The following is an 11,368-nucleotide window of genomic DNA, read 5'->3' as shown; positions in this document are numbered from 1 at the left end:
ATGTGAGGATGGAGATGCCACACTCCCTGCTGACTCGCCGGGACCCCAGCAGGGTCAGAGCCCCACATCTCCAGCCGCAGCCCCGCCCCACCCTCTGCAAGGACAGAGGGCGTCCCAGGGGCAGAATTGGCCAGCAGGTGCTGCTCTGTGAGCTGCCCCGCCACACCCACCCCCAGCAGACAGACCTGAGTCTGGGCTGGGTGCCCCAACCCCAGGATGTCTCCTGATCCCGGAGGGAGACAGGATGGGGAGTTGGCTCACGAGCTGGGCATGTCCCCCCCCTGGACCCTGAGTATCCTTCCTGTCACGAAACTCATATTGAGTCCCCCCTCCTCACCCGCCCCCAACCTCCCAGATCAGTGTAGGAGCTCTGAGGGAGCAGGGCGGAAGAAAGGCCGCAGGGACAGAGGATGCTAGACAGAGCTCCTAGCTAGTACCATAGGGAGACTTCTTTATCCAGCGACGGAGAAAAAGGGACTTCCAGACACATGATGGGGAAAGGAGGTTTATTTAATAAGAAAATTGTAAAAAATTGACTTTTAAAAAATAAGAATTGTGAACAGATTTCTTTAACAAGAAAATCGTAAAATCTAAATTTTTTCAAAGAAGAGAATTATAAAAAGATTTCCTTAAGAAAATTGTGAAAGTTTCTTTTAAAAAAACCAACAAAAAAGCATGGTATTTGTAAAAAGGAGGTTTTTCAAACAAGAGAACTGGGAGGTGATTTCTCTGAGCAGAGAAGTAGGCAGGGGACCCCTGGCAGGTGGTCACAAAGTGGGGTGACGGGGGTGCCGGCCCAGCTCCCCTCTGCCCCCTTGGCCCTCCCCGGGGGGCAGAGGGTAGGACACTGGGCCGTCTTCGCACACCTCCAAGGTGGGCCCGGAGGTGCGGCCGTCCGACTGAGGGGCCCTGCGCGCGGGGGCAGCGGGCGGGGCTCCGGGGTGGGAGCAGTTCAGCAGGCTCAGGTCTCTGGAGAAGCACAGCTCGATCTGCCCGAGGGTCTGCACGGCCTCGTCCTGTGGGGGGCGACCACCAGGTGGGCTGGCCAAGCGCGGGCACCAGAGGCTGCCCACCAGGGAGGACACGCCACCCACCGCACAAGGGAGCCCTGGTGCTGCCAAGGCCTGGTGCTCACTGCGAGGCAGACACTTCACACCCACCAGTTGCGCCCAGAGGAGGGGCTGCCTGCCCCCGCCCCTCCCCCAGGACCCGCAGGACCTGCCAGGCAGCGAGGCTCTGTCTGCAGCGCTGCCACAGCCCACCCTGATCTGACGGCACGCTCCCTGTGTGGGAGCCTGGTTAGTGAACGGAACAGCGAGTCAGAACGGTGCGATGGTGAGGCCTGGTGTGAACCCAACCAGCCCTGCCTGCAGACCTGGCCTTCGGTCCTCCAAGGGCTGCCTGGGAAACTCCATGGGGCAGGGCACACGAAGGCACACGCTCACGTGTGCTCAGAAGCACACTAGTGTACACTCTTGTTCACACACGCACATGCAGACACATGCTTACACAGGTTCACATGTACACTTATGTATGTGCATGTTCACACACACAGACATCCACACAAACACTCATGCGCACACATCCTCATACATGCTCACACACACTGTTGACATGCACATGCTTACACACACATGCTCACACACACTCATGCATACACATACTCATGCACACATACGTTCACAAACATGCTCACATGAATGCATGCACACATGTTCACAGTACACTCATGCACACACGTTTATATTCACATGCATGCTCACACACACGCTCATGCTCACATACTCACTCACCAATGCTCACAAGCACTCATGAACACATATTCACACACACATACCCACACATGCACATGCTCACACATGCATGCTCACATACACTTGTGCTCACACACTCACTTGCTCATCCATGCTCATAATCACTCGTGAACACACACGTTCACAGATGCAGACACACACACACTCACACACACGCACACACGTGCATGCTCACACGCTCACATTTGCTCACGGATGCTCACAAGCACTCATGAATACATGCTCACACCCTCATGCACACGCACACACATGCATGCTCACACACTCTCACCCATGCTCACAAACACTCATAGGCTCACATCTCCAGGAAGTCCCTGGTGACCACAGGGCTGAGCTTCTCCCAGGACGCAGACATGCACACACACGTATGTGTACACATTACCTGTGATGGCGGCAGACACTGGACCTTCGGCATCACCCCGTACACGCTGGCGAGGGCATCTTTGATGTCTGCAACCTAAAGTGACGTGGGCCCATGAGAAAGGCCCCCCTGCTGCCCACACACAGGAGGCTGTAGCACCATGACCCTGTGCAGCGCAGCTCTGGGGAGTGTGCCGGCTGCCAGAGCCGAGGGTACCACAGTCGGGAGACCATACCTGGCTCCTGAGAAGAGTCAGGCTATAGGGTGCTATCCCGCCTCCCTCCAGACTTGGTCCCTCCCCCAGCTCACCGCCAAACCACCCCACACAGTGACCCCTCTGCTCTCCCAGTAAAGCCAGACCCTGCAGTGCCCCTCACCTAGGAACCTGCGATGCACCCCCACCCACAATCCCCCTCTGCACACCACACCCACAGGTGTGGCTGCGGGGGCACCTGCCGCACAACAGACACACGGCCAGCAGCTGGAGGGCAGCACAGTGGCTGGTGCTGGATGTCAAGCATGGTCAGGGGCCGTGTGGTGCCGCCAGCAGGGAGGAAGCAGAGGGCGAGACCCACCTGGTAGTAGTTGGTGGACGGCTTGATCCCCAGCTTCTGGAATACACTGAAGTGGGAAGAGGGACAGAAATCAGCTGTCTGACCGGGTTGCTCTGACTTTCAAATACTCGTTTCTGAGCACTGCTGAGTTCTAACTTATCCCGTGCACAGCACCCGTTCCAGCTGAACTACAGGGGTTTCAGAGAGGGAGGGAAAACCGTCTGGTTGTTCCGGTTTTCTGCTGGAGTCTCCGGGCTTCCATCTGCCCCACAGATGCCGGGCAGGCCAGTTCCCACTGTCGCCTAAGCCAGTTCCTTACGACCAACTGTCACCCGTCTGTCTGTCTATCACCTGGGCTTCTGTGGGCAGGTAGGCCCCGACAGGGCGGGGGTCCACTGCAGCAGCCCCCCCTGAAGCTGGTCCTGACGTGCGTTGAATACCTTTTGGTTTGTTTGGTTTTCAGGATCTTTATAACCTGACCTCTGTCTTGGGGGACTGGAAATGCCACCCTTGCGTGCATGCCTTGAAACACTGCCCAGCACAGCCGAAGTGGGTGCAAACCCCAACCTTCTGATGAGCAGCCAGTGCTCAACCAAATACCCACCAATTCACAGCCGCTGTGTGGCACTGAGTCCCAGGGACCCTGCAGGGCCGCGGAGCTGCCGGATGCGGTGTGTGTGTTCCCACAAGTCGGGCTACACAACGCTGTGCCATCATCTGACTCACAGTCAGCCCACGGGACAGGCCAGAGCCCCCCTCCCTCCAGGCACTGTGGGCCGCAGGTGGCCCGGGCTTCCTGCAGCAGGGCATCCTCAGGGGCTCCTCCATGCGCTGCCCTCGCGGTAGTTGGCAGAACAGCGGGAGCTGCTCCCGGCCCTCCTGGAGCTGCCGAGCTGAGCAGCAGACTTGCTCCTGTCTGCTCCCCTCAGGACTTAGATGGCGATGTGAGCTACGTTTTGGGGGGTCAGGAAAACAAGTTTCCAAGCATCTTGCACTTCCCACAACCCTGCTTCCTTCCGTTTCAAGATGAGGGGTGCGTTTAATGCTCAGTTACACGGGGCGCCTCCAGGTGGGGCACGTCCCACCCACTGGCCATGGAAGACCCACAGGGTCCTCGCCATCAGCTAATGCCACCGCCTCGTCAAAGGGAAGGGTTTCCAGCCACCGCTTCAGGGACGAGTTAGCTAAATGTTTGGCCCAGGATAGTAAGCTCATTTTCAAGCTGATACTTTTGTATGGCCTGAGAGTGAAGTTACAAATATCCTAGATGGCCAGGGCCAGAAAAAGGTTCCCCACCCTCTGGCATAAGGAACGGAAAGGGTTAAACAGGTGCCGATGGGAGTGTAGCAGGACAGCACCCAGGCAGCCTACCCTTGTCTTCTGAATCCCAGCAGCTGTACAGACGCCCTCGCTCACACTCACCTGACACACTTGCTCTCACCCCCAGCTACACCCCCGTGCAAGCGGGCTTGTGTCACCTGCACATAGCCTTCACCAATCCTGACGCTGGGTTCCCCTTCAGAGTCCGGCCTCTCGGCTTACTTACTCCACAAACAGACTGATTCGGGGTGGTGAGGGGAGACAACCCCGACGCACACCTTTCCCGATTTCCACCCTGCCTATCCCCTTGTTCGGTTCCCACGACTGCCTCGTGGGCCCACGTACAGGTTCTTCTGCACGAACACAGGAAGTGCTCTGGATTCTCATCTTCTGCAACTTCAACCACGGTTTGCCATGATTCACACAGTCCAGTGCCTTTGATGTCCACGCTGGATCCCATCGACACCGCGTGGTCACACAGGCTGGTGTGCTTCTTCCATGTGGACTTTGTTACTTCTCAGCTACATGACCGCTTATTTACCTTCAAGCCTTCAAGACCCCAGATGTTCTATCTTCTGATAGCTGGGCACTATCAGCTTTCTTTACCACATTTGCTGATGTACCCGCTTTGTCTTCAGCGCTCGTGTCAGGAAGGTGAGCATCATGGAGTGACAGGTTATTAAAACAAAGTGTCCTTGCCTTGAGGGAGTACTTGAGTGGAGGCCCAATGTCCATCTGCTACCTTAAGACTAAACCTATAAACACCTAGATCCATTTCTCCATCATCATATATAAATATATTTACATATGTGCATGCCTGTATTTAGACCTCTGTAATTGCCCTTTTGCCTCCAAGTCCTTTCCTCTCTCCTTTTACTTTCCTCTTGTCCCACCATCATGCTCGGCCTTCATTCGGGTGGGCCACATCTTACTTGCACAGGACAGCTTGTTTCGGCTGGTGTTCCCCCTGGTTCCCGCAGCCTGTGTTTGGCTAATGCCTTCTACACCCCTAGATCATGTGCCCAAGTGACTTCCTGCGATGGCGGAGCACTGACTGATGCTTGGGGCACCCTGCCTCTGCATATCCCGCCGACCTGCCTCCGGGCATCCTGTGCACGGCGGGTTGTCCTCGGATCCTTCAGGATGACAGCCCAGGTGTCGGTTTCCTTTCCCTTCAAATGCCGTGCGAGCTCCCCCCTTTGTCTTCCTAAACCCAGTTCTTTGCCGGTTTCCTTAGGATACGAGGGTCAAGTCCAAATGAGTAGTTACTTGTGCACCACTCACATGTACCGGCTGACATCACACGAAGCACGTCTGAACCTGTCTCAGCGGTCAGTGGGTGACTGCACACCAGCTCTCTCGGGGACACCCTTGCCTGAAGTTGCACCGGGGGCTTCCAACCAGACGGGAACCTGGCCCCGTCCACCTGACAGCCCTGCCCCTGCTCCTTCCGACTCTGACAGGCTGAGTCCTCCAGAGATGCCCAACCTCCTCTAGACGTGCACATGCGGTGTGTCCACAGAGAGAGATTTACATCAAGGGGCAGCCCACGTACTGGGAGAAGTAGGTGCAGACAGTGCAGTTCAAGCTCGAGAGTTAGATGTCGGTTGGAGGCCTCTCCTGACGCCTGCAGCGGCCTGAGCTGCCGGACAGCAAGGAGGAAGACCGCAGCTGGTGGTGCTGGGCTGGATGAATCTAAGATCTGCAGCCTCGGAGACCCAAGGGGATGGGGCAGGCCTACACTGCCTGAGAGGCCACTGTGAGTGGCATGGCAGCAGGTGGGTTTGCAGGGGGCCGGGGGCAGCAGTGGCGGGCGGGCAGAAGGGACATGGACGGTGGCCCTACCTGTTGAGGCCTAGCTGCCTGTAGAGATCCAGGCTCTTCCCGAAGTACTTCCTCTCCGAGTCCAGTGTGTCCAGCTGGGCGGCGCAGGTCCCATGCTTGTCCCACTCGTGTTTCCTGCGGATGTGGACACACAGTCGTGGCCCCCGGTGGGAAGTTGACCCGAGGCCCAGCAGAGAGCCTCCCCAGCCTGTCTGGCCCACGAGATGGTCACACCAGCCAACAAACATCAGGTGCTTCACCACAGAGCAGCGGCCCGGCCACCACACGGGGTGGATTCATGTTTGACCACTGTGGCCATGTGGGCAATGATGTGATTAGCATCCAACTGCCCTTTGGGGGGATGGAAAGGTTCCCTCCGGCAGCTTCCTACTCCTGTAAAGTGACAGCCAAAGAAGCCCACCCGGGCAGGCTCTTCTGTTCCCTGGGGTCGCCATGAGTCAGAACCAACTCAATGGCAGTGAGTTTGGGCATTTTGGGAAGGATGGAATGCCATCCCTGTGAGGTGGCAAGGTGGGGCTTCGCCGGCTCAGGGACAGGCCCAGCTTTGGAGGATCCCTGTGCTCCAAGCACTCGGCACTGCCCATCAGTGCCCTGTGCCACCTCACAGGCAGCCTGGTTTCATGGAGCATGTCCAGAGGCCCTCATCGCCTCCCTGAAGAGGAGACAGGGACTAGCTTAGCGCTGTCCCTGCCCTCCCCCCCCATGTCCAGCAGTGACTGACCGCGCCTGGGGGCCCTGCCCAAGTGCCCAAAAACCAACAGCGGTTTGTACTCGAGAGAGAAAGACCACTGCAGACAGCCATCTTGGCACTGCCGTGCCACCCCAGCTGAAGGCTCTTAAACGTTGGCCCACGTATTTCCCTCATGGCGCTGCAAGATAAAACCCTCCCTCAGAGATGAGAAACGGGGAAACTGAGGCTCGGAGGGACTCACATGCGCTGCCGGCCTCTGGCCCCGTTGCCCCGTGTGGCCTCTCATGTGTCCCTGCCTGACATCGGACCGTCCGATTCGGAGGCTGGCCACTTTGATGGGGCCCCACATGGACTGCGGGCTTCTTCGACTCGGTGCGCAAAGAGTCAATGCCGGTTTCACACAGGGCATGCCCACGGGCACGGCTGCTCAACCACAGAAGCTACACCTGGGGAAATCCTCCAGTCTAAAAAAGAACCCACCTCACTGCCAGCAAGTCAATTCTGGCTCACGGCGGCAACCCTGCAGGACAGGGGAGAACTCTCCACACAGGAGCAGACAGCCTCATCTTCCTCCTGAGGAGCGGCTGGTGGTTTCGAACCGCTGACCTACTGGTTGGCAGCCTAACACGGAACCACTCCGCCACCCAATGACTGCCTTTGTTAGAAGTTTCTTACACTTCAGGGGGAAAAAAATGAGTTGAATTGGGCGGGGCAAGGAGAGGCACCTGACTGCCTTTCCTCCCCTACATGCGTCTCCAGGAGAACTGTGGAATTTAGGAATATAGAGTTTAGGAATAAAGAGTTTCCAGCTAGCTGCGGTCTCCTGGGCAGGAGCAGGACGACTTGTCCAGTCGGACTGGAAGGGGCATCAGCCTACAAGAGGGGAAACTCCCCTCGTTCAATTCCGTTTTTCTAAGAACCTTCTGGAGCCCCCTTGCAGGTGCCTTGGGGAAGTGTTAGTGCTGCCAGACTGATTCTCTCCTGATGTTGTCAGGAGAGACCAGTCCCTGGAGAAGGACATCATACTAGGTGGGGCAGCGGGGCAGCAGAAGAGAGGCAGGCTCTCAAGGAGACGGATGGGCACTGGCGCAGCAACCGTGGGCTCAGGCACGGGACGATTAGGATGGGGCGGGGCCGGGCGGTGAGGCCCATAGAGCAGAGGGGCATCATCTCCTGGGGTGCTGGGAGGAGTGAGCTGCAGCCTGCAGCACGCTCTGGGAAACTGACACTGAGGGGATATGACGAGGATGGTAGTTCCTGACATCACAGAGGGACTCTGGAAAGCTAGCCTTCCTCGGTGGGAAAGCCACCACTTTGGTAAGTTAAAGCCCAAGTACCTTATCCTGCTTTAAATATCAGGGACTTCACCACACTCGACTGACCCAAAGCTTTACACCATCCACCTGCGGTGACAGTGAATGACCCGATGGGCTCTGCTCATGCGGCTGTTTCCACAGTAACCGCTGAGCCGTCACTGCTGGGGCCACTATGAAGGCTGGGCAGGCCGTTTCTCCCTTTCTGCCCCTCTCTCCTCGGTGGGCACATCCACCAAGCCGTTTCTGGAAGGCAGACTGCCCAGAGCACGTGTTGAGCATCATCCACAGCGCTGGTCTCTCGGCCACTGAGCAGCTCTGAGCTGTCACAGAACTCCTGCCCTCACACGTCCTCAGGGTCCCAGGCTGGCACAGGCAGCTAAGGGCCCTGCTGCTATCCTCTTGCTACCCACCACCCCTGCATCTGGTGACCGCTGTGGACAGAGGGGCCAGCCGCCGATAGCAGCCTTGGACTGCTTAGGGGGAAGAAGTGGAAGTGGTTTGTGCACACAGGGCGTGGTGATCAGAGTAATTCCCTAGAACTTCCTGATGGGAAAAGTTCTCGAGCCCCGGGAAATATGCCTGCAGGGAGCTTCTACAACATAAGGCACAGTTACACAGCGGAGATGGACGCCCTGGGCCCGCACCTGGGCAGGGGTGGGTGTCCCTTCCTGCATGGAAAGCCCCCGTGTGCGAGGCCGCTGACTCAGCAGCCAGACCCCCGGATGCAGATGGCCGGCAGCCCCCGCTGTCCCACCAGACTGCTTCTGCTGACCACAGGGGATGACTTCACGCCATCGGCTCTTGAGACACCTGCACCGCAAAACCCCGTCTGGTTACCATCGGAGCCCCAGGTGCCAGTCTGGCACACCGCTGACCTCTTTGCGTGTAATCATGCGTGAGAGTGAGGATGTGGATGTGGGCCAGTCAGCAAGGACCAGAGAAGCCCTTGCCCCAAGAGAAGCTGCTGCTTCCTGACCCGGCAACGCTGGGGCCAGCACGCAGAGAAGGTGTCTCCATCTCCCCCCTGCTCCCCCTCCAGGGGACTCGGACCCATCCCCTGCCCCAGAGAGTCTGCTGGGCAGCAAAGTGGAGCTGGGCTTGGAGTCTCGGGTGGCCACTGAGAGGGACACTTACCAGAACTGGCTGCTGTTTGGGGACGGGTGAAGGACATCAGGCCAGTACATCTTCATTTCTGGCATGAGGTCCTAGGTGGAGGGGACAAAGCACAGGTGAGCAAGCCCACCCAGGGGCCACTTAACTCACACCCCGAACGCAGCCTTGGTGGGTTCCGCTGATTAAACCTGCCCTGAGCACAGGGTGACTCTGCTCATTAGGCCAGCACTCAAACCCACCCACCGCTCCGTGGGGGAAAGATGAGGTTTTCTACTCCTGTGAAGATGTAGAGCCTTGGAAACCCATGGGGGCAATTCTACCCTGTCCTATCTGGTTGTTACAAGTCAGAATCGACTGGCTGGCAGGGGGGTTAGGTTGGAGTTTTTGTCTTCAGGCATGATGAACGAGAAGTCTGAGACTCTAAAGAGGCCCTGAATCTGGAACCCACGTCCCCTTCCCCAGAGACAAGCTGCTCTGGGCGGGGCAGTCAGGGCCATCGCAGTGCAGACCCGACCCACCCATGTAGTTTCCCTGATGGTAGCAGACTGCCTTGTCTCTCTCTGCCATGGTTTCGATCTGCTGACCTCTCGCTTAGCAGCGAAGCACTGCACCTCTACTTCAAGGCCCCTTGTGCAGATGGGAAAGCCCCCAACCAAATCCCCTTCCATAGAGTAGATTCTGGCTCACAGCGGCCCCGTAGGACGGAGTGGAGCTGCCCGTAGGGTCAAAGGGTCATCCTCACAGCAGCCACAAGCTGCCCCTGGCCCCCGGAGCGGGGGTGGGTGGGTTCCAGCCAGTGGAGTGCTGAAGCAACCACTCCTGGTGAAGCAGGAGCCCTGGCAAAGCAGTGCGTCAAGTGTTGGGCTGCCAACTGCCAGGCTGATGGTTCAAATCCACCGGCTGCACTGAGGGAGAAAGATGAGGCTGTCTGCTCCCACGACTGACAGTCTCAGATATCAAACCTACTGCCATCGAGCGGATCCTCACTCAGAGCAGCTAGTCAGCCTCACCCTTCTCCCCTGGAGCGGCAGATGGGCTGCAGCCACCCTTCCTGTGGTTGGCAGGCAAGCTCTGAACCTCAGCGTGTGTGGCAGGTACCCCAAGTCTGGACTGAGTAAGGCAACCTGCAATTCCCCATGAGACCCCGCGGGACCGACCTTGAAGAAGAAGCCTAGTCTGAGGTGTTCTCAGTCCCAGCTCCCAGAGACCCTGAGCCTGTGAAGGACAGGGCCAAGGGGCTCAGTCCAGTGTGGGAGGGCTGCCACCTGGGATGCCCCACCCAATGGGAGGACACACATTCCTGCAGGGATCCTACATCCAGCAAACCTAGGTGCCACCTCACAGGGTCCAGGCAACATCTGACTCGGGAGACCCCATTGTGCTGAGCCAGCTAGGGGTGCCTGACACGTCCCTGGTTACTCACACAGACTGGGGCAACCTCCAAGAAGAAGGAGCCTGTGTGAGAGAGACAGACAGAGAGACGGTCTGACGTCCCATGTATGGTAGGTGAATTCCTGATCTCTCGGAAAGAGGCCGCGTCTGCTGTAGATCCGGTCCTCGGAGTCAAGGCGTCTGCCCTGGGGTGTGTTGCAATTCCTAACCCCTTATTTAGGATGGCACTGCCTTCATGAGCCCACCAGAGCATCGTCTGTCTGGTGTGTCATGGACTGGTCACCCAACACCTAGCAGGTGGAAGAGCACCTTTTTACAAGGTGCTCTTTGTTCTCGATTATCCGGACCCAGGAGGAAACCCAGGAGAAGCGTAGACCAGAGCCTGAGGCTGATGGATGGGTGTAAGTCAGGAGGGGCCCGCCCCTCGCTGCACTCCGGATTCACCCTGTCTTGGCTGGGCGGGGGAGGGGTGATAACAGCTCTGAGCCCTGAGACTCCTGAAAAGCTTCCTGGTTGGTCACTAGCAGGTAGAGGGGAGAGTGTCCACACCCTGTGGGTGTCTCTGTTTGCACCCCTCTAGGTGGAAATCCAGTGTAGCTGCAAGTCCTAGTGCTTTAGGACATTAGGAGACCCCCAGGGGGTCTCCTTGGGGGAGTAGTACAAAGCCAGTGAAACTGGGGGGAGGGGGGGAACAGGGGGCTGCGGCTAGGAAAAAGTGACCCTCTAAGGAGCAAGCGCTGCCCAGCCCTGAGAGGCCAGGTGGGAGGGAGAAAGAGAGAACATGGGCATGGTATCTGTGATGCTGGGAAAAGGGCTGTACCTCCAGACAGGGGTGGGGGGTGGGGGGGACCTGGGGTCAGGTGCCCTGGCAGGCAGTTAGCAGGAGGTGGGACCTGCTGAAGGTGCCTTGAGCAGACCAGACCCAGGATCAGGGGGCTGCTGCGTGAAGACCACCCAGGAGG

General features: G+C 57.9%; 1 protein-coding gene across 1 annotated transcript in view; it reads right to left on the bottom strand.

Annotated features, from left to right (window-relative positions):
- Positions 1 to 492: 492 nt before the first annotated feature.
- Positions 493 to 11,368, bottom strand: part of RNASET2 (ribonuclease T2) — a 15,343-nt gene continuing 4,467 nt past the window's right edge. Inside the window, exons 6-10 of the mRNA XM_013004428.2 lie at positions 9,036 to 9,106; positions 5,895 to 6,008; positions 2,751 to 2,796; positions 2,197 to 2,271; positions 493 to 1,016 (exon numbers count right to left, since the gene is read on the bottom strand). Of these exons, the coding sequence (XP_012859882.1) occupies positions 768 to 1,016; positions 2,197 to 2,271; positions 2,751 to 2,796; positions 5,895 to 6,008; positions 9,036 to 9,106 (555 nt within the window). The 3' untranslated portion in view covers positions 493 to 767. The remainder of the gene's footprint in view (positions 1,017 to 2,196; positions 2,272 to 2,750; positions 2,797 to 5,894; positions 6,009 to 9,035; positions 9,107 to 11,368) is intronic.

The sequence above is a fragment of the Echinops telfairi genome, unplaced genomic scaffold (assembly GCF_000313985.2).
Source record: "Echinops telfairi isolate 266 unplaced genomic scaffold, ASM31398v2 ScPeMD7_3533;HRSCAF=4204_0, whole genome shotgun sequence".
NCBI classification, from domain to species: Eukaryota; Metazoa; Chordata; class Mammalia; order Afrosoricida; family Tenrecidae; genus Echinops; species Echinops telfairi.
This window is presented reverse-complemented; position numbering and strand designations above follow the sequence as displayed.